Source organism: Eleutherodactylus coqui, chromosome 4, assembly GCF_035609145.1.
Source record: "Eleutherodactylus coqui strain aEleCoq1 chromosome 4, aEleCoq1.hap1, whole genome shotgun sequence".
NCBI classification, from domain to species: domain Eukaryota; kingdom Metazoa; phylum Chordata; class Amphibia; order Anura; family Eleutherodactylidae; genus Eleutherodactylus; species Eleutherodactylus coqui.
The window spans coordinates 242,187,066-242,210,391 of record NC_089840.1 but is presented as its reverse complement, the minus strand read 5'-3'; the positions used below and the strand labels follow the sequence as shown (position 1 = coordinate 242,210,391).

The following is a 23,326-nucleotide window of genomic DNA, read 5'->3' as shown; positions in this document are numbered from 1 at the left end:
CCTGGGAGTCTGCCTGCTCATCCGAATGTGTCATTTTTATGGAGTGAGGAGGCTGGGAGGAAGGAGGAGCAGCAGCGAGAGGATTCAGAGTTGCAGCAGTGGATGGCGTAGAAGACAGGTTGCTGGAGACATTGCTGGATGCACTTTCTGCCATCCACGACAGGACCTGCTCACACTGCTCATTTTGTAATAAAGGTCTACGACGTGGACCCACAAAATTGTGATATGAAGCTGGGGAACCCAGAAACTTTCCTCTCTCCTACTCCCGCAGCAGCCGGCTGTGATTCACCTGGACCAGGAACTTGGCCTATACCCACACCCTCACTTAGCACTCCGCGTCCTCGCCCGCATCCATGTCCTCCAGCCCTACCCCTCAGCATGGTGGATTACAAATAGAGCAGACACAGAGCGGTGTAAAAAATGTTTAAATTCTAATTGACGTGCAGTTGGACTGAGACAGCGCTTATGTAACGCAAACAGTAGCCAGGAAAAAAATTATTCAGAAGACTGCAAGCACGCCTAGCTGTGCATTATGCAATACTGATACTCCTGAGCTCACACCAGCCACGCAGTGAAATGCAGAGTCACAGCTAGCCGTAATGATTTTTCTTTTTTTTTTGGTAATTTTTGTGCAATTCAATGCAATGCAGGCTAGATTGCGCCAATGTGAGTTTCGCTGTATGGGGGTCTGTCACCGTGCGTGCAGTTTACAGCAGACACACAGCAGTGTAAAAAATTTTTGAATTCTTATTGGCCTGCAGTTGGAGTGAGACAGTGCAAACTGCAGCCAGGAAAAAAATTATTTGGAAGACTGCAAGCATGCCTAGCTGTGCAATAATGAGATAGTACAACTACCAGCAGCCACGGAGTTAAATGCAGATTGTCACAGATAGCCCTAAACAGGTGCTTTTTTGGGGTACTTGTAGACAGGATTCTACAGTAGCACTGTCCCTGCCTCACCAATACTGCCCCTATACTCTGTAGAATTGGCTGCAGACTGAGAGCGCAATAGTCTGCAGAGCCCAAGATGAAAGAAAAAATTTGGTGCAAAGCTGCTCCTTACAGCAACAACTGTAATTCACACGGTAAGATGTGGCCCTAAGAAGCACCGTTGGGGTTCTTCTACACTACCCACTGTCCCTGCCTGACCAATACTGCCCCTATACTACGCAGTACAGACTGCAGCCTGAGAACGCTATAGCCTGCACGTCCGATATAACAAAAAAAAATTTTTGTGCAAAACTGCTCTCAGCAGCCACAACAGTAGTGCACTAAGTGTGATGTGGCCCTAAGAAGGACCGTTTTGGGTCTTGCAGACGCTAACACTCTCCCTATAGCAGCAGCAGCACTGTCCCTAATCTCTGCCAGCGTGTGTCTGAGGCGAGCAGCGGGCGGGAAAGATTTAAATACTCGGCGGTCACCTGATCTCGCCAGCCACTCACTGCAGGGGGGTGGGATAGGGCTGGAACCTCACTGGAGGAAGTTGTAATGCCTTCCCTGCGTGTCTATTGGCCAGAAAATGGCGCTAACATTTCAGGGAAGTAAATGTTATTGACTCGAGTACCGTGTGGTGCTCGTCACGAGTAACGAGCCTCTCGAACATCCTAATCCTCGAACGAGTATCAAGCTCGGACGAGTATGCTCGCTCATCTCTAGTAAATTTTAATCCTCTCAGCGAAGACAACCATGCCATCACACATCTTATGACCCAATAGTTCCTCATATACAGGCACACCTCTCATTGTATAATGTGTTCCTACTTATGTCTAAGCCCGCTTGATGATGTCACACAAGTTCATAATGTGAATGCAACCATAAAATATAAAAAGGGATTTCTTCCTGATTTTTTATCATGTTATATTTTAACCTTTGGTCAGGCACAACCGATCTGTCAGGCACAGCACGCCACCTTTTTAGTTTTGTTTTCCCATGCTGGGCAGCATTGACAGCTGCTGCATCTATTAGCTGTCCCTTTTCGCTATTTATAACCGTATTCACCAGTTTGCTCTCGGTGTTACCCAGGAGAAGTTATTCGAGTTTTGATCTAACCATGTTCTTAACTTAAATTTTTTTTTTACGTGACAATGGTTATTGGTATTGAGTATCAGATTTATTTTCAATTTTCTAATAATTAAAATTAAATATATTAGTTTTTTCATTTAGATTTTTCCTAAGAATCCCTCAAAATGTGGTTTATTAGTTGTGTGGCGACCTAAGCAGTACAAAGTAGTGGGAAATATGATGGTAGTCACGGTTTCTTTGCTGTTCTGCTTAGAGGGTAAAATGCGGTTTGACGTGGCTGCGCACAGTTGCAAAAGTTGCCAGTTCTTATTCAAGGTGCTACCCGCAAAGTTGGGTAGGGTAAGATGCTGTTTGTTGTTACGGCAGCTCGTGTACAGGAGGTAGGGACCCATTCCAAGCAAAATAATAAATACAAAAATTGGGAAAACTAAACAAAATGGGTGTAGTGGTCCTGACCTATGGAGCGTGTAGTGTGGCACCTCAGTGCAGATGGTGGGAAGGAATTCCAGGAAGCAGGGTTAGATGGTAAAACACTTTAACACTTTATTGGCAGAGAGAGAGGGAGTACTTGACCTGGCAGCAGCTACATACTTGAATTACTTGCAGTAGATTAAGGCAACTTGACATTATTACAACACTTTGATTAGACTTCGGAGGTGAGGGTTAACTTTCTACTTTCTTGACCTCCTGGCTTTACTTCTTTGGATGTGATTACAAAGAACTGACGGCTTCTGACTTGCTTGTCTGTACTAACTTCTTGCTGCAGTTGTCTCTTAAGCAAACTGTTTTCCTTCTTTCTCTCTATCTTTCTCTCTTGCTATTTCTTAAGAACGCCTGACACTTGATTACTCACACTTTGGTTGTTTTCCTTCCACTGCACTGGCTTTCTCCTTCTTCCTCTCTATCCCCTCTCAAGCTGAAGCTTAGCTCTATACTTGGAAGACTCACTTAACTCTGCCCACTCTCTCCTTTTCTACTATTCCCCTAACCCAACCTATCAAGGGACTCTACCAATTACAGGCTCTCTACACCTGGCTAACCACTCACTTGACTGTTGCTAGGTAACCTGTACTCACCAAGGGCTTGGGAACAATACAACACCATAATTAAATGGGGTATTATGAGCAATAACATAACATTTCACGGATCTTATGTATCACATTTAACCTAGTAGTCACCATAGAAAGTGCTGGAGTACCCAACTCTGGGGTAGTACAGTAGCAGATTGTTTGAATTAACAGTGTAGGTTTTAATTACCGTTATTAAAACATGTGCCTGTAAGGCACATTGTGCCCGAACTGCACATGATGTAAAGTTAAACTTACATGGATCATATGCACTCTTAATGAAGGTGAAGGTCTAATTAATGCTGATGGGGTAAAAAGTTTGCTATTCCGGAGGTTGCACAAAAATGGACTTAATCTTCTTGAAAAAAGTGAAGAAGTGAATGAGCAGCACAGTGGCTAACTGTTGCTCTGCAGAGCTGAGGTCTCTGGTTCAAACTCCACCAGGGACGCCCCCTTCATGCATAGTCTCCCTATATTTGCATTGGGAAGACAAGGGGGCTGATGGATGGATTCGCACACATACAATAAAATACAATTTATTTCTTATATTATTTAGTAGATAGCGTTAATTCATCATAAAAGGATCATATATACTCAAAAGGAAGTTAACTCTGTATGTCAGTAGTGGAAAATAGAAATGTGTAAAGTATAAACAAAATTGAATGCAATGTAATAATAGTAACTTGCCCCTACATGGCAGATGACAACTTTTACTGTCCCCATTTCTTCCTTTTCTTTCATCTTTCTAAAGTGTTTTATGGCATTCTTCCTAGTTTATTATATGAAAAACATTCCTGAGTATTTGTATACTCAAAGAATAGAAGAAGATGCTGTTGCTGCTGCTGTTGCTGATGATGATGATGAAGCTGATCAGGAAAATGTGATAACAAGCAGTATTCCTACTGCAGCACAGAGCACAGTAATAAGACATTACTTCCCTGAAACATGGATATGGAAACTGGTAGCTGTTGGGTAAAACACCATTTCATTCAATTATTGGCTAATGCAGGGGAGACAAGAAATGTGTCCCTCTCTTTTCGCCCTAACCTATTTAGGGATATTGGCTTTTGCTGTGATTACAGGGGATACACAGCATTTTAGAGAAGGAAAAGGTTGAAGAAGCTGAAGGAGCAGGGGTTGCTTTTACCACTTCATCTATCAATCTTATAGCAAAGATTTGCTTAAAGTATATCTCTAAATCTGTGCAAGCACTTCACATGAAGACCCTTATGGGTGTAAGTTGTTGTTGCTGAGACAAGTGATTAAGTCACTGGCCGACACCACTTGCCCACATATTTGTTGTTAAAAGGGGGTTCATGAAATTGTAGGTTCAGTAGTGCAGTGAACAGTATAACCCTACACTGCACACTGTAATCACTGCAATAGGTTATATAGAATAATTCATGTATTTTATCCCTCTTCTCATTGTGTTCTATATACTGTTTCCGACAAGAATCATTTCCTGTTATTTTGTTCTTATCTGCTTTGTTTAGGGACTCAGGAATTGCAGCTCTCCATGATGTAGCTCCTGATACCATTACAGACTGGCATGGTGGGGCTTTCTGCATGGGTCCTGGTGGTTTTGGACTTGCTCCGTCTGCATCTTTTCGTGTTTTCCAGCCGTTCTTTGTGGACATCAGTTTGCCATATTCTGTGATCAGAGGAGAAACATTCACTCTTAAAGCCACGGTGTTTAATTACTTAAAACAGTGTATAAAGGTAAAGACCAGCATGTTTTGTCTTAGAATAAGGCAAAAAAAAGTGGAACTCGTGCTAGGTATACTGCAAAAATATATATATATTTTTTAATTAGATCTTTATTTATTCAAGAGAAGCTTACATGTGTTCAACATTTGGAGTTACATAGAGGGGGTAGAGGGGTAGAGGGTAATTAACATCTCTATTTACTTGCAACTTGAGTCACCTATGAATATACTTCATCAACTAAGATGTACATAATCTATTTTGGAGTATGGACTTCAGCTGGAGATTTTTAGATTCATTGATAGGAGTGAGCTTGTGTTTCAGTTTCTTTGTGGGCTTGTTGCTGGAATATGGGGGGGGGGGGGGGTTACCAGACCAGTGTTCCCATGTTTTCTTAAATTGTTTATGTGTCCTACATGACCAGCTTGTCAATTCCTCGAATCAGCGAATTTCATTAACCTTCGCTGTCCATTGCGTGAAAGTGGGTGCTTCAGGTTGAAGCCATTCTAGGGAAATTAAAGCTTTTGCTGCCGATGTGAGGTGTGTGATCAGATTTAGTTTTGATGGTATGTAGTCTATAGATGATTTAGCTAAGAATATGTGTTCTGGGAGGAGAGTGAATGATCTGCGGGACACTTTTCGTACTTTATTTTTGATTTGATTCCAAAAGGGCCTAATTCGTGGACAAGACCACCATATATGCAACAGAGTTCCTATGTGTTCATTGCATCGCCAGCATAGGTTAGTGTTTGAGAGTTAATAGGCAAAAAGCCATTCTGGGGTTTTATACTAGCGAGTAATGAGCTTCTAGTGGTTTTCTTGTAGTCTTATGCATCTTGAGTGTCCATGTGAATTATTCAGTATTGACTTCACTTCTTTATCTGACAAGTTTATCTTAAGTTCCATTTCCCAAAATCTGATGTATGCTGGTCTAGGAGTTTCTTGGTGAGTGATATTTTTTTTTTTAGGAGTGTTAATTTTCTACTATGGACATTTCGAGCAGCGACAATTCGCTCGAAATCGTTGAGGGGTCGTGTCGATGTGTATATTTCATTACATTTGTCAAGTGTTTTGGTTAAATGTAGGTTTTGTAATTGGTTGAGGCGAGGGCATAGTGTCAATGTTAGCAGCTTTTCCGTAAGCTGTTTGCCTTTGATAGCTCGATACGACCAAAGATCTGCTATTGAAAGCTTATCTAGATTATACCACAGTTGTTTAGTGTGTTTATCTATTTTTGCATCTACATATTCTGGGACTAGAGATAGAGGTGCTATAGGGGAAAGGTGGGGAGCTAGGTCTTTTTGTAGAGAGTTCCACGTTTCACAGGCTCCTCTCAGAAGGAGACCACATGAGGGTTTTTTTTGTAAATTTTGCATGAGGAGTGCCATAGGTCTCTTAAGAGGGATTTTCCATAAGATGCTTGTGCCAGTGCGCTTATAATTACATTTTTTGAGGGTTTGACTAGCTCTAGCCATCTGTTGAGCTGTATTGCTTTATAGTATTGTGCCATGTCTGGGAAATTTATGCCACCCCTCTCCCTTCTCTGGATGTGATAGTCGAGGTCTTCTGTTATTCCAAAGAAATCTGGAGAATAATGATTTAATACATTTAAAGAAGGAGCTTGGTAAATGGATCGGTAGCATTTGTAGTTTGTATAAGATTATTGGCACTATGTATGTTTGAATCAGATTTTTCCTACCAAACCAAGTAAGGAGTGGTAGGTCGTATGCTTTTAATAGTGCTGCTATTTCTTCTATAAGGGGGGTAAAATTTTTATTATAGAGATTGTTAGCGAAATTTCGCTACTTATATGTTTTTGGGTAACCAAATTGGAAATGTAAGATTGAGTATGAGCTCATACAAAAGAAACACCAGGACACATGTGTGTGCTATGTATCCATCAGCGATCTCCCCTGGCTTCTTGCCAAAGCAGGGGTATTTATTGCTTTCTAACAAAGGAAATCAGTTATTTAAATTCAGTTCAAAATCTCTTGTGCTGATACGTCCATTTCTCCGGAAGTTATTCGTGAGGTAGATTATGATGTCATCCATCTGGGAGGAACTTCGGTGAGCGCGCTCAGTTCATTTTTGAATTTAGCCTCATGAGAAGAACATCCTGTTTTTCCTCTCTCTTCGTCAAGGACAAAGACATTCCTATGCCATGTGCTTTCAATTGGACCCCCGGTGATGCTGCTGCTACATAAGCTGATTCATCCTTATATCTACTTCCTGAGTTAAGGAACCTACTATTGAGTATATAGCTATAGGTGTGTATACATACCAGTATATTGGAGTATATATTTTATATTCGTTTTATCCGTCAAAAATAGAAAAACATGCATATATACATAAAGATAATAATAGCATGGAACTTTTTATTCCGCTCACAATTCCCTCTTTTTTTTTTTTGTGAATATTTTCGTTGTCATGGATGGTTTTTCTCTTCCTATTTGTGTTCTCGGGCCTTTCCCTACCACCTACAGGGGACCCTAGCTGTCACCTCCGCCATGTGGCTGCCTCCCGCAAGGGTGACACCACACGCCTGGGCCCTTTCCCTGTCTCCTAGTATTATCCCTTCCTGCAGCTAGTGATAATCCATGACAAGGTAAACATCTCACAACATTTTACATCCTGTTTCTATTTGTCAATATTGCGGATGGACAGTTCTTAGGAGGTGTACCTCCCCCCTGATATTTCTGTTGATTTGAGTAGCCCAACCGGTACATAGAGCAAACAAAGTGGGCACACATTGAAGGCAGCAGCATACTGAAATACAAAAGATTGTTAAACTACATATAATTCCCAAGAAATGTCGGATCCAGGACATGCTAAACCATGAGCCAAAAAGCCAATCAAACCAACCTTTGTCCTTGTCTTGCTTAAGGGTTTGCACAATTTTTTGAATATCCTGGATGTTTTTATGTATAGACTCTGAATTATCTGTCAGGTTAAAGCAGCACATACCTTCACAATGATGATTTAATGCTAACAACATGTAGTCAATAGTGGCTCTATTTTGCAAGGTGGCTTTCCGTATTTCTTTTACATCTAAAAGTAGTGAATCAAGGGCTTGGGAGGTAGCATTTAGGGCCTTGGCCATGTCACATGCTATTCCATTTATTACTCGACCGTTGTATATTGCCAAGCCCCAAACTCCCACTATCGATGCTCCTAGGGCTATTACTTCAGTTTTACTCAGAAGTGCAGGTGGACCCTCACAATTTTCATCTAACCCTTTTGTCTCCCGCTTACTTCTAATACTATAATCAGGCTTCTGGTACATAAAAACACTCAAGCGAGCCAAAGCACAAGGGCCTCCAGTAATATTGGCAGGGATGTATGTATATGTAGTGTTCCCGCAAGAGAAAACCCATCCTGTAGGTAACTTTATGTGTCTGATATGACTAGGGCTTATCATGGTGTGATTACAAATCATATTATTGGTCACCTGTTGGCATTCTGTTCGTTTACACAATCTCATTGTATCGTTGGTAGATTTGCTACTATCATGTTGTACTTGTTGACATTTTCCAATCTCTGAACTATCACATGTAAACTGGTAACAAACCTCTGCTGCGGCCACCTGCCGTACTTGGAACTTGGTGATATTTGTCCAGAGTGTGTTTTCCACCTGCAAACACCCTGGGCAATACTCATATACATTAATAATGTTCTGGATATCTCCTTCTTCTACCTCTGTGTCATTATGGACTATTGAAAATATAGCCTCCAGTACTGAAGTAGAAGTGGGTACGGCTAACAGACAAGTCCGTAATATATCTTCCCCACTTTTAAGATTTGCCATACACATATTGGTGATATTTAGTACATCTCTGGCCAAATATTCCCACATATTTGCATGGCCCTCTGCCCATTGTAACCACCTCTTTTCATGGTGGAGATTGTCTTCTTCCCCTATTCGGAAAAAGAAAAAGAATGATAATGCAATGACCCCCAAAGCCCCACATGCTATGAAGGATATAGGCTTCATTCGACTCCTTCGATGTTGACTCTCTTGCAATGGCTAGCGTGAACCCAGTTAGGCTTTCCCTCCAACTTTACTGAGGTAGTGGTGGTTAGTAGTACTTGATATGGCCCGTCGTATCGTGGCTCCAGGCTCTTTCTTACCTGTCTTTTAAGAACAACCCACTCTCCTGGCTCCAATGAATGTGTACTAGTTTCAGAATTTGGATCTGGAAGAGAATCAAAAACTTGTTTATGCACCTGATTAAGACGTTTTTGTAGGGCCTGGACATGTCCTGTAAGGGCATTATGATGCATCTGTAACACCTGAGGGAAGTACAACCCCGTTCTGGGGACTGATCCAAAAAGGATCTCAAAAGGGGACAATCCTGTCCTCCTGTTGGGGGTAAACCTCACAGAAAAGAGGGCCAAAGGTAGGCACTCAGTCCAAGGTTTGCCTGACTCTTCCATGGCTTTTTGGATTTTTAGCTTTAGAGTACCATTCATTCTCTCTACCTTCCCACTACTTTGTGGGTGATAGGGAGTATGAAAAGCCTGCTCTATTCCTAGAGCCTCCATTATTTCCTTCATTAGGTCTGCAGTAAAATGAGTACCCCTGTCACTCTCTATGGTTTCTGGTACTCCATATCTACAAACTACTTCATTAATTAGTTTCTTGGCTGTTGCCTTTGCAGTGGCGTTTGGTACCGGATAGCATTCGGGCCAGCTGGAGAAAACATCAACACAGACAAGGGCATACTCATATATGCCAACTTTTGGCAATTGTATGTAGTCAATTTGTAACCTTTGGAAGGGGTAGAGCGGCCGTGGGAGGTGTTTTTTAGGAACTTTTATTACCTTACCAGGGTTATGCAGAGCACAGATCATACATGCTTGCGTGAAGCGGGCAGCTACAGTACTGAATCCTGGAGCAATCCAATGTTGGGCCACTATATTACACATCTCTGTTTTCGACTGGTGTGTTTTCCCATGAACACACTGTGCCATCATGGGATAGAGGGCGCGGGGAAGACACAGCTGTCGTCCTTTTCCCCATAGACCATCATCTTTTTGACTGGCTCCAGCCCCTGCCCAGCTCTTCAGCTCAGATGGTAAAACCTGATTCTGAAGAGACCGGAGCAGTTCCAGATGAACTGGAGCGGCTAGGGTCACAGCTTGAAGATGGGCCTGCTCCTCTGATCCTTATCTTCTCGCAGCTGCTTTTGCAGCCGCATCAGCACGTGCATTTCCTTTGGCCTCTGGACTGCCTGTTCCAGAATGGGCTCTTACCTTCACTATACCTAGCTCTACGGGTAACATAAGAGCTTCCATCAGCTGCCGCACACTCTCTGCATTCTTGATGGGTTTTCCCCCTGACGTCAGAAATTCCCTTGCTCTCCAAATGGGTCCATAGTCATGAGCTATGCCAAAAGCGTATCTGGAATCCGTGTAGATGTTTGCTGTTTTACCTCCAGCCGCTCTACATCCTTCCGTTAGGGCCCTCAACTCCGCCTCCTGTGCCGATATATGTGGCGAGAGTGGTTCAGCTTTTATTACCTCATTCTGCGTGACTACAGCATAGCCGGTGTAAAATTTGCCATTTTCCTGGTACCTGGAGCCATCTACAAAAAACTCAAAGGTTGGATTATCAATTGGTTCATCTTTTACATGTTCAAACCCAACAGTTTCTTGTGCCATTAATTCTATACAATCATGAGGATGTAAGATGTCATCCTGCCTGTCCTCATCCAAAGATTTAAAAAAGAGGGTGTTCTCTATATTCCCCCCCCCCCCTCTGAATCCAACGGAAGTAATGTAGCTGGATTCAGAGTGGTACATCGTTTTAAGGTGACATTTGGCGGAAGCAATAAAGCACATTGTAAACTCAACTGCCTGGCCATTGATATGTGACGTGGTTGAACTTGGTTCAGGATGGCATGTACATCATGGGCAGTGTAAACAATGATGTCATAGGTAAGTACAATCTCAGATGCTTTATTAAGCAGCAATTGTACTGCCGCTATGACTCTGACACAGGAAGGAGCCCCCCTCGCTACTGGATCAAGCCTTGCAGAATAGTAGGCAACTGGACGCTTTTGCTGACCATGATGCTGCGTTAAAACTGCCGTACCATGTCCAGCAATCTCTGTACAATACAGGAAAAAGGGTTTTCCGTAGTTTGGGGTACCCAATGCTGGTGCTGAGACAATGGCCAACTTCAAGGAATGAAAATTGTCTACTGCGCCTTGTGTAAGTTGGAAAGGCTTTGATGATAGACACTCATAGAGCGGTTGCATCATCTGGGAAGCTGAACGAATCCAAGGCCTGCAGTATGACACAAGACCCAGGAATGTCCGAAGCTTCCCAAGATTTGTAGGTATGGGAATATTCTTTACCGCTTCTTTCCTCGTTTCAGTGAGATGACGGGCCCCTTCTGAGATACAATGACCCAAAAAGATGACTTGGGTCTTCACGCATTGCAATTTTGTTTTTGATACCTTACATCCGTTCTCTGCCAGGAAACAGAGTAGGGAAACAGAAGCTTTCCAACACACAACTTCTGAGGGGGCACAAAGGAGTAGGTCATCCACATACTGCAGTAATACAACTTGAGTATCCGGTGGAACCCAATGCTGTAGCACCGATGCTAAGGCTGTAGAGTACTGTGTTGGGGAGTTTTGGGCCCCCTGGGGCAAGACTAACCAAGTATATTGTTTGCATTTAAAAGTAAAAGCAAACAAAAATTGGCAATCTTCATGCAATGGGACACTAAAAAAAGCATTTGTCAAATCTATCACTGTAAAATTGGTGGATGTGGCTGGGATTCGCGCCAGTAAAGTGTGTGGGTTTGGCACTATGGGTGTCATCAGTTCTGTAATTGCATTTACCGCCCGTAGATCCTGGACCATACGGTAGGTAGGTGGTTGACCTTTCTCGCCCTTCTTTTTGATTGGATACAACGGGGTATTACAGGGTGATGTAGTTTCTTTGATAACTTTTGCCTGCAATAATGCTTGTACAATCTCCTCTGTCCCTGCCTCTTGTGCAGGGCTCAGAGGATACTGCACAATTCTCGGGTATATGGCCCCAGGTTTAAGTATTATCATGACTGGAGCCACTGGTAGATGTCCAATATCAGTCTTGCTGGTAGCCCACAGGTAGTCAGGGACATCAGCCAGTGCTGGATGAGGCTGATCTTCAGGAAAAGACTCTACCTTCTGTAGAAATACAAAAGCATTTAGTAAGCATAATTGTTGTTCAGTCACCCCTGTATCCAATGTCATTGTTCCATCTGAATGGAAAGAAAGATTTGCTTGTAATGCTTGCAAAACATCCGCTCCCAGTAAGTTAACCGGGGCAGTATCACTGACTAGAAATTGAGTGATAATGGGGTAGTTGGGCTTTATGGAAACTGTGAGTGGCTTGGTGAGAGGGGTCTCCACTGGATTCCCATCAACTCCAGTGCAAGTGATGAAGTCATCAGTGATTTCATAGGGGAAAATATTATCTGCGTGTACCACTGATTTGGCTGCTCCAGTATCTACCAAAAAGTCAATGACCCTGTCCCCCGGCAAGGTAATTTTTACCATCGGTGTTGGTCCAGCAGCAGAAGGAACAACAAGTGGGTACACGCTAGATACTGGGTTGCCTATGTCCTATGGAGCATTTGCAGGTGGTGAGTTGATAGGTGGGCTATATAAGAGTGATGAGGACTGCGACACCTGCGATAATGATGCCCCTGTTCCCCACAATTATAACATGCCCCAGCACCCCGTCCCCCTTGTCATCCATCATTTCTCCTCTCAGGTTGGAAATTCATTATACCCCGGGGTTTAGCGTTTAATTCCTGTTCTGCCCCTTTTGCTATATCCAGGAGGAGAGTGGGTTCCAACTTACGCCATTCTGGTCGTGCTTTTACTAACCCCTCTCTCAATGGCTTCCTCAATCCCTCAACAAAAGAAGAAGCTAGCAACCTCATGTCAAGAGAGCTTTGGGTGTTATAGCCCATGTCCTGCCACTGTGTATGCACCCGAGCATAAAACTTCTCAACAGTTTCGTCTTTTCCCTGTGTCATATCTGTTAAAGTTATAGATTGCTCAAGTAATTTTGCCTTTGCCCATTCCGCAAGTACTGCTACAAAGAGTTCCCCAGAGGAGATGGTCTTGTCGTACTGTTCTAATGTCATATGAGGGGGAGCTATGTGTCGGGATGCTAATGCTGTTTCAATTATTCTGGACATTACAGGACCTGCTTTCGCCTCTGTCAAATTCTGTAAATCTCTCCATGTACAATTATAGGTGGTTTGGATAGTCTGCATCTGTCTGGCAAATGGAACAGGATGCTGTTCTGGGACTGGCAATTGCTTACACATTGCCAATTGATCACTGGGCTTCCAGGGGGTATATTCTGTAAAATAATGTATCTGTGGGCTAGGCTGCCTGTTTGGGCTTGAAAAAGGCGTCTGGGAAGTCTCCCCCCCCCCCCCTCCTGATGTTTCCAAAAAAGGGGTTGCAAAATCCCCTCCCCCTGCTCCCTCCACTTCAACAGTAACACTGTCCTGTGGAGCAGGGGCTACAGGAGTGGGGGATGTGGCCAGCACGTGACTTCTAGTAACTACAGGATACAGCCCTAACGGCTCCTGGTGGAACCTCCCCTCCCCACAGGAAATACAGGTTTGGCAGGAATTTAAGTTCTGCTGGACACAATATCTACATGTCCACCCTCCTCTCGTTTCAGGATGGTATTGTGGGGGAGGGTGTATCTCCATTGCTGGAGCAGTCAAGATTTTTGATTTAGTCATTTCATTCAAATCGTCTGTTGGTTGTTCATCATAACATTCATACATCATAACCTTTCCACACTCATATTCCTTATATCCGCTTCTAGTCACTTCCTCTGCAACTTTCTTCCACTGGCTAGCCATCTCAGTAAATCCATGATCACGCAGCAGTCCTCTCTGCTCATTACAAAATCTCTTCCATCTATCCACATCCAAACAACCCTTAGCTCCCATTCCAGCTCTTTTCAACATCTTTCCACATCCTTTTACAGCCTCTTTTCCTTCACGTCCCTCAACAATCTGTATAGCAGTCTTCCGGTCATTATGCCTCTCATTTGCTGGCAAATTTCCAATTTTATTTGGTTTTTCCCACAACTCACGACACAGGTCTGGCTTATCGCACTAATAAGCACTTACAATTTCACCCCTGCCCATCTTGTCGTAATTGGAAAAACCTTCAAATTATCATTGAGATTTTTTCCCGCACCTCGTAGTACAGATTCCTTTTTCAAAAGAAACTGTCGGCCCACTATAATCGGAAAGAAAAACTCTTTGCCGGCACAATCTTATTTGCCCAAGCCAAATGCTCTGAGATAATGTCCGGAAACTTACATCTATCGCGCCACCCTTGCTTCTCTCAAAACAAAAGGCAACCTCATCAATCACCACATTTCTTTTTCCACCTGGTCACACTTCTCTTTTAACCTTCCTCCAAATTTCCTTTCACCAACTTCAACTTATGCCTTCTGTGACAAATTACACTACACACACTCTCTCTAATCACCAGTTTTGCATATTCATACAGACTCCTTACCCAAAAAACATATATGTCTGTCTGATCGTTGGATCTGGATGTTAATCACGACAGAAGTGATCTTCCTTCTGCAGCTATCGCAGAATATCAATAGATTCAGAGAGAGGTGAATACGATTTTTGTAAGATAAAAATTTCTTACCTCATTTTGGAGCGCTCACAATTCACCAATCTCGGAAAGAAGGACATTCCATCTCGGATAGCTACTTTCGGAAATTAAACACCAGATCTCAGCAGTGCCTCCAATTTTGTTAGCGAAATTTCGCTACTTATATGTTTTTGGGTAACCAAATTGGAAATGTAAGATTGAGTATGAGCTCATACAAAAGAAACACCAGGACACATGTGTGTGCTATGTATCCATCAGCGATCTCCCCTGGCTTCTTGCCAAAGCAGGGGTATTTATTGCTTTCTAACAAAGGAAATCAGTTATTTAAATTCAGTTCAAAATCTCTTGTGCTGATACGTCCATTTCTCCGGAAGTTATTCGTGAGGTAGATTATGATGTCATCCATCTGGGAGGAACTTCGGTGAGCGCGCTCAGTTCATTTTTGAATTTAGCCTCATGAGAAGAACATCCTGTTTTTCCTCTCTCTTCGTCAAGGACAAAGACATTCCTATGCCATGTACTTACTATTGGACCCCCGGTGATGCTGCTGCTACATAAGCTGATTCATCCTTATATCTACTTCCTGAGTTAAGGAACCTACTATTGAGTATATAGCTATAGGTGTGTATACATACCAGTATATTGGAGTATATATTTTATATTCGTTTTATCCGTCAAAAATAGAAAAACATGCATATATACATAAAGATAATAATAGCATGGAACTTTTTATTCCGCTCACAAGATTTTCTAGATTTTTTGTGATGTGGATCCCTAGGTATTCGATATGGGTTTCCGCCCATTTAAAGGGTGTAGAGGATTGTAGTTTCTTTGCAGTTGATTGCTGGAGGGTGATATTCAATATAGTAGATTTCGAGACGTTTACTTTAAAGTTTGAAATTAAGCTGTATACTTGTAGTATTTCATTGATTTTATCTAGGCTTTTTTCTGGATTTGTTAAGATAAAGAGAATATCATCTGCAAATGCTACTGTTTTGATTGAATGGTGGTTTAATTCTATTCCCTTAATGTCATCATTCTGTTTAACCATCTGTAAAAGAATTTCCAGAGTAAGGATGAAGAGGGTGGGGGACAGGGGGCAGCCATGTCTAGTGCCAATGGTAATTGAGAAGGATGGGGAGTATATATTGTTGACTTTTATTTTTGCGTTCGGGTTTGTGTATAATGTGAATATTGCTTGAACTAAAATAGGTGGGAATTTAAATTTTTCTAGCACAGCTTGCATGAAAGACCAATCTGCTCGATCGAACGCTTTTTCTGCGTCGACACCTAGGAATACTAGTGTGATTTTCTTGTATTGGGCGTATCTCCAGATATGTAGGAGGCGGGTTGAGTTGTCTTTTTCCTCACGTCCTGCTACGAATCCTGATTGCTCTTCATTAATTAAGTTTGGTGTAATTTTATTAATTCTGCTAGAGAGCAATTTGGCCCATAGCTTGATATCTAGGTTTAATAAGGATATAGGCCTATAGCTGCCGCAGAGTAGGGGGTCTTATCCTTCTTTGTGTATGAGGCCTTAGTCACACGGGTGTTTTTTCACGCGATTTGCGCATCGCATGACGGATGCGCATGCGCAAATCGCTTGACCGGCGCCGAAAAATCGGCCGAAAATCTGCTCCTAGCCGCGTTTCCTTAGAAGCGGGCCGGAGCTGTCCAGCGCATTGCATTCAATGGAGCCGGCAATACAGCCGGCTCCATTGAATGCAAGCGCTGCAGGCGAGTGTGGGATGAATTGTCGGGAAGGGGTTAAATATATAACCCCTTCCCTGCAATGCATCCTGAAAAGTGAAAAAATAAAAAAAATGTATGTACTTACCTGCTCCTGGCAGCCTGAGATCCCCGCGGCCGTCCTGCAGTGGGTGTGAAGGGGGTGTGACTCAGGCTTGTCCCTGATTGGCTCAGCGCTGAGCCAATCAGAGGCAAGTCTCAGTCACACCCATTCATGAATTCATGAATGGGTGTGACTGAGATCAGCCTCTGATTGGCTCAGGCTGAGCCAATCAGGGGCAAGCCTGAGTCACACCCCCTTCACACCCACTGCAGGACGGCCGCAGGGATCTCAGGCTGCTGGGAGCAGGTGAGTACATCCTTTTTTTTTATTTTTTCACTTTTCAGGATGCATTGCAGGGAAGGGGTTATATATTTAACCCCTTCCCGACAATTCATCCCGCGCACGCCGGCAACCCATTGCTTTCAATGGAGTCGGCTGTATTGCCGACTCCATTGAATTCAATGGGCAAACATCGTTCTTCTCTGCCACAGCTGTTCCAGCTGTGGCAGAGAAGAATGATTTGTCTTCTATATGTTCTCAATGGGGTCGGCGCTGCTGCCGCCGGCCCCATTGAGCGCATATAGAGAAGAGAACAGGAATCGCAGATCGCAGATAGGTGCGATCTGCGATTTCTGTTCTCTAATTTATCGGACGAGCGCATAAAAAGCGCTCATGTGTCCGATACCATTGCAAAGCAATGGTTTTAAAAAATCGCCGGACGCATGCGCATGCGCAAATCGCGGCGATAAACGCCCGTGTGACTGAGCCTTGAGTGTGATAAAAGCTTCTTGGGTTTGTTTGGGCAGTTGTGCTCCTTTCAATTGGGCGTTAAAAGTGGAGACTAGTTGTGGAAGCAATATTTTTGAGAATTTTTTATAATAGGCCAGGGGGAGGCCATCTGGGCCTGGACTTTTGTGTAATGGGAAACTATTTAGAACTAGTGTCAATTCTTCCATGGTGATTGGTTTTGTTAATTCAGAGGCTTCTTCACAACTCAGTCAGGGAAGGGTTAATGAGGACATCAGTTCCTCGAATCTTTTCTTTTTGTCGTTGTTTCTATGATTGTCCGGTTTGTTTAAATTGCATAGTTCCTCGTAAAATTCTTGAAAAGTCTGTGCTATTTTGGTAGAATTATTATGTGTATTTCCTAGGCGGTCTAAAATGCTAAGTATATATGTTTTGCTCCTGGCTTTTTTAATTAGCGATGTCATGAGTCTACCCCGTTTATTGCCATGCGAGTAGAGCTGGTGCTTAAAGTAAAGCATGGATTTTGCAAATTTGTTATTAAGTATGTCTTTCAATTTTTCTCTGAGTTCTGTCAGTTTTATTTGGGCCTCTTGTGCTTTTTTTGTTTTGACATTTGTTCTAAAGATGATATTTGCAAGAGCAGGTCATCTATTTCCTTTTGGTTACGTTTTTTCTGTGCTGCACCTAATGCTATAAATAGGCCTCTAATATACGCCTTATGTGTTTCCCATACTAATGGATGTTTTTCTGGAGTCTGGGTATTTTCTTTGAAGAAAAGTTCTAGGTAGTTAGATATGGTTTCAGCCATTTCTTGATTTCCTATGAGAAATTCGTTCAATCTCCAGCTCCAGTTTTTACGTGCAGAGCCCATTAGGGTGAGGGATGTTGTTACTGGTGCATGGTCGGAAACTGTTATGTTTCCTATGCTTGGATTTCTTATTTGGTGTATTAGAGATGAAGAGATAAAGAGATAGTCTATTCGTTGATGTATTTTGTGTACATGTGAATAGAAGGAGTAGTCTTTAGTTGATGGGTTAAAGGTTCTCCAAGCATCAATGACCTGGATCTCTTGGAGTGTATTTAATAGTTTTTTTCTCGCTTTTTGGGGTATCTGGGATTTCCCTGTGGAGGAGTCCAGTGTAGGATTTAAGGTAAGATGGAGGTCTGATCCCATGATTATCTTGCCTTCTGCGAAGAGTTTTAACCCTTTCCAATCCACTGTCTGACGTCTAAAGACATTATGATTTAAGGCTGTACAGCTCTGATGTTGGAAGACGTCCGTCGGGGTTCTCTTACTGTTTATTGCCAGTCTCTCTGCTGTCGGAGGCTATCCAACCTGTCACCTCATGCAGTACTGGCTTTAGACAGTAGATAGCATCATTTTATAAAGGCAAAAAAAGAGTAAGCCACCTAGGAAAACCAGGATACAAATTGGATTGGAAAGGGTTAATTTGTTTAGAGCGCCTAACAACCAGGGTATCTGATTTTTATTGGTGGCGTACAAATTTGCTAAGGTGATTGTTTCGGAATATATCTTGCGCTTAAGAAAGAGCATTCTTCCCTCAGTGTCAGTAAGTTTGTTTTCTAGAATGAATGGGGTAGAGGAGTGGAGTGCTATGCCGACCCCTTTAGATGCTCTTGAGGGATGGTTGTTGAAGTACCATTTATCAAATGTTTTTTTGGGGAACTTAGGTGTTTTCTCGCCTGTTAGATGGGTTTCTTGAAGGAAGACTATTGATGCTTTTAATTTTTTTAGTAGCCATATGACTTGGTTCCTCTTCTGGGGTGAATTTAGTCCTTTAGCATTTAAGGTGGCGATAGTAAGTTCATTTGCCATTTGGATTTATTAGGTGTTTTGGGTGTTTTCTGGGTTTGGATAGGGTTGGGTCTATGGGATCGGTAGTGGAATTACAAAAAACAGTAACTTGCAATATACACCCGGGGTGAAGACCGGGGGTTAGTGAAGTGATCTCCAATCTGACAAAGTGTTTGTCAGTGGTTTCGGAAATATAATTTGTTCTAAATAAAGCGTGCCCTACTTAAAGCAGTGAGCAATTACAAGCAACTTTAAATTTGTCTTAACATGTTAGTTTCTTATATAATTAAATCTATATTTCTAGTTTCCTAGAACAGAATACTAAACAGTTCAGCCATTAAACTTTAGAAGAAAAGAGAAAAAAAAGAGGGAATATGTGACGTGCGCCTCCATTGCCCCCCATATCATAGGAGGAAGGGAGGCGCACAGATGTGCCTTAACTGTTGACTCAACATATTAACTTGACATCTGGAGCGTTCGCCCGCTACCGGTCCGGCTAGGGGGTCGAGCGCACCGCGGGGGGGGGGGGGGAATCAAAGCCCCCCACAAGTGGGCCCAAGCCACCCAGCCGAGCCAGAAGAAGAGGGTCAAGGCCCTCATTCGGGAAGGGGGGGCTAGCTCAGTGATGACATTTAAGCGTGAATGTATGTCAATACTTATCAGCTGTTGCTTTGGACCACGTCCACAGCTGTGTCTTCTCTCTGGAAAAGAGGGTTAAGTCTCACTGCGGGCACTGCCCGGAAGTTCCTGGCTGTGGAAATAAGTCCGAAAGAAAAAGAAATATAAAAATAGTGTACATTATTTTGGAGCCAATAAGTTCATCTAGAAAGTTGCGGGTGAGGTGTTTGTTCGGCTTCCGGTAAGTGCCGGGCTGGGTTAGTTTCATCACTGAGCTTTGTTCTTTCCTCATATGAGAGCTTTACTGCTCCTGTGAGGTGGGAGTCTCTAAAAGTCGTAGTTGTTGAAAGTCGAGTCTGGCTCTGGTTCTTTTGCTTTTAGGCGATCTAGAACGTGGCACCTCTTTCCAGGGTGTCTGTTTCTCTATTTTCTTGATTTCTTCTTTTTCTCCAAGAGGCATCCATGAGGAGATCTGAATTGGTTCTATATTCAGCATCGTCCATACTCTCTCTAAGTCTGCTGGTGTATGGATGGTGATGCGTTTGCCATCTTCGAGTACGCCAGTCCGAAAGGGAATAGCCATGTGTACTTTAGTTTTTTTGCTCTGAACACCTCAAGAAGGGGTTTCAGCTGTCTTCTCTTTGCAAGGGTGAAAGGTGCTAAATCTTGGTATAGTTGAATGTTAACATCTTGATATTTTATTTGGTCTCTGTCTCTGGAGGCCGATAGTATTGCCTGTGTGTCGTTGAAAGACAGGAGACCGCAAATTATATCCCTTGGAGGATCGTCCGCTCTTGGTTTGGGCCTGAGAGCTCTATGTATTCTTTCAATATTAATCAATTTGGCGTGTTCTTCGCCTAAGAGGTCTGAGAATAGGGATATGGCCATGTTTCTGAGGGATTCAGGTGTGACAGATTCAGGGAGGCCTTTGATTCTAATATTGCGTCTACGGCTCCTATTCTCCTGGTCCTTGATCAAGGTTAGGGCTCTGTCAATCTGATCTCTCTGTGTCTCCATGTGGTCTGATAGGTCGTTTGTTTGCGTGACAAGGTCTGTGTATGTATTCTCCAGATCCTCTACTCTGTTGCCAATTCCAATTTGTAGAACTTCTGTTTTTATTTCTGATAGTTCTTTTAGGACTAGGTGTATGGCTTGTGTTAGCGCCTTTTTAAGAACGTTCTTTGATATGCTTGATCTGTGTGCAGTGTTTGGTTCTGTTTCATTGTCACTTTCCATGTCTGAAGCTGAGAGATTTTCATCTTCTGTTGTTGGTGGGGGGTTCTTTTTGGATGAACCCGCTGGTGAGTGAGCGTTTCTTTTTTTTAAGTATCGTTGTAAATCTGCTTGGCATTTAGTGGTTGACGGCTGTCCAGTTGCATATAGAGCTTTTTCTTTAGCTGTCTTCACCATTATGCTTTCTATTATGAGCTATTGCTTTTTCGTAGGACACCAATGTGGGTATTTAGAACATAGTTGTTGGGCAACTTTTGTTGCTAATGATGGTTGAAATGGTCTTGCAAGTATTTATGTTGATTCACTTTAAGGGGGAGGTGGGGGTTGGCTAGTTACGAATCTGATATTCGCCACAAGTGAGGGATGTGGGTCAACACCACTGGATTAAGAGTCTGTGCAGGTCAGCTTATGTAGTTCTGTCCTTAGTGGGAGCTGCTTAGTGGGCTCTCTATGGTTATTTGCAGGTTGAATTTCTGTCCTGTCCTGAGAGGACAAATAGTTATTGTATGGCTGTGTACAGTCTCTTCCAGGGGAAAGCACATGACTCCCGAGGGAGGAATGAGTCCTGTGTCGGATGGGTAGGAGGATGTTGCTTCTACTACTTCCGAGTGCCGACACCTGTGGTCTCCTGACAGTGCCTGAGGTTTTGTGTGTTATTGGGTTTTATGCCCGTCTTCCGTACCTGCTGTAGTCTGGGGGGGACTTTCTTCTCCTCTCCTTGCTCTGCTGGCAGCCTGTTGTTGTGGGAGATGGTGTTGGAGATCTCTCTTTTCAGGCTACACAGTTTAGGTGCCTCCGGTAGATTGCGGTCTGCCACAGCTCTCCTTGGCCGAAAATTTAGCCCCCGGCTTCTATGAGTTTGCTGGACCTCACTCGCAGCAGCGTTCCTGGGTTCCCTTCCGACACTTCAGGGTCTCCGACGGCTCCCTCCGCCTCCAGGAGGTCTTACAATGGTACAGAAAGCTTTAGGTTTGCGGAGATTGTGTTAAAAAACACAGTTTTATAAGATTCTCCGGCGAGCTCTCTCTCCTTGCGACCTTTCGGTATGGTGGTTAGGCCACGCCCCACTGCAAAAAGAATTTTGAGAACCCTTTTACATAGACTGTTTTTAGATTATTTTTAACTAAGTGATGTCACAGTACAGAGAATACAGGCATAATGATGTCATTACAGAGATAATAAGCACAGTGATGTCATAATACAGGAATAATAAACACAGTGATGTCACAGTACAAGTATAAGCACAGTGATGTGACAATACAGGGATAATAAACAGAATGATGTAACAGTACAGGGATAATAAACACAGTGATGTCACAGTACAAAAGTAATAAATTCAGTGATTTCACAATACAGGGATTATATCCTTAAATATAAACATCAAGGCATACTGATGATAACTCACTCCTTAAAAGTATGTGCACCCCTCCCCTAAAAAGTATAGACATTCTCCATGAAAAGTATGTCTCTCCTACCGATCTTCTATTGTGTGGGTTGGTTTTCAATAGTTTACAACTGGACAAACCTTAAAAAGAGAATCTGTCACCTACTTTTAGCCATATAAGCTAAGCTTATGGACTGAAAGTAGGTTAATCATGGAGTCCAGAGATATAGATGTTATACTTACCTCCTCCGTTATTCCCGCAGTGTGAGCGCTAAAAGCTGACGCTCAATGCATTCAGCAGAGTGCTAAATTGTCTAATGTTCTAATTTTATAACGTATGGACTACTTAGCAGTGCCGCTCAATGCATTGCAGTGGTGGCTTTCACCATTCACATTGAGGGAACAAAGGAGGTAAATATAACACATATCCGGCCTCCATAGGTCACCTAATTTCAGTCTATAAGCTTAGGTTATAAAGCTAAAAGTAGGTGACAGACTCACTTTTAAGGCTGGTGATTGTCTTGAGATGTAATAAACTATAGCAAACAGTTGGGGTGGAGACTATATATGGCTGGTCGGTGGTATAGTATGTCATACCATTGAGCTATTGGCAACTGAGAAAGTTTTTATCTGTTTAAGGGCTCCCACCCACTGGCGTTTTTCTCTCCACTGCAATGCGATTCTAAAGTTAAAGTCTCGCATCACAGTGCGAGAAAAACGCCGGCAGATACCCAAAAATTGCTGGGATATCGCTGTGACATCGCCAGTCTTTTCAATGGGGCCATGAATGAATAGCTAAGAGTTATCTGCCATTGGCTGAGCGCTCAGCCAATAGCTAAGCACTAGCTGCTATTGGCTGAGCCCTCAGCCAATCCGCACAGCCCTTTCAGGAGGCGGGGATTTTTAAATCCCCGCTTGCTGAAAGTGCTGGACATCAGTGCCGGGGGGCCAGACGGAGGATGCGTCTGAGCGCCGGAGAGGTGAGTAATTTTTTTATTATTTTTTTAACCACTTTTTGATGATTATCGGGGAAGGGCTTATATTTCAAGCCCTTCTCCGGTAATTATTCTGCGGGGCTTGTCAGAAACCACTGCTTTCAATTGGATCGGCAGAAAGCAATGGGATAGCATGCTGCGGACTTCTGCCACAACTGTGACAGAGGATTCCTTCATCCCCATGGTCCCTGCGGGGATGAAGGAAACTCCTGCCACAGCAGTGGCAGAAGTCCGCGGCATTCTCCCTATCTTTTCAATGGGGCTAGCACTGCTGCCGCTGGCC

General features: G+C 43.1%; 1 protein-coding gene across 1 annotated transcript in view; it reads left to right on the top strand.

Moving 5' to 3' along the window:
* LOC136626665 (alpha-2-macroglobulin-like protein 1) overlaps positions 1 to 23,326 on the top strand; it is a 94,608-nt gene that overhangs the window by 44,085 nt on the left and 27,197 nt on the right. The window contains exons 18-19 of the mRNA XM_066601683.1: positions 3,863 to 4,061; positions 4,583 to 4,808. Of these exons, the coding sequence (XP_066457780.1) occupies positions 3,863 to 4,061; positions 4,583 to 4,808 (425 nt within the window). The remainder of the gene's footprint in view (positions 1 to 3,862; positions 4,062 to 4,582; positions 4,809 to 23,326) is intronic.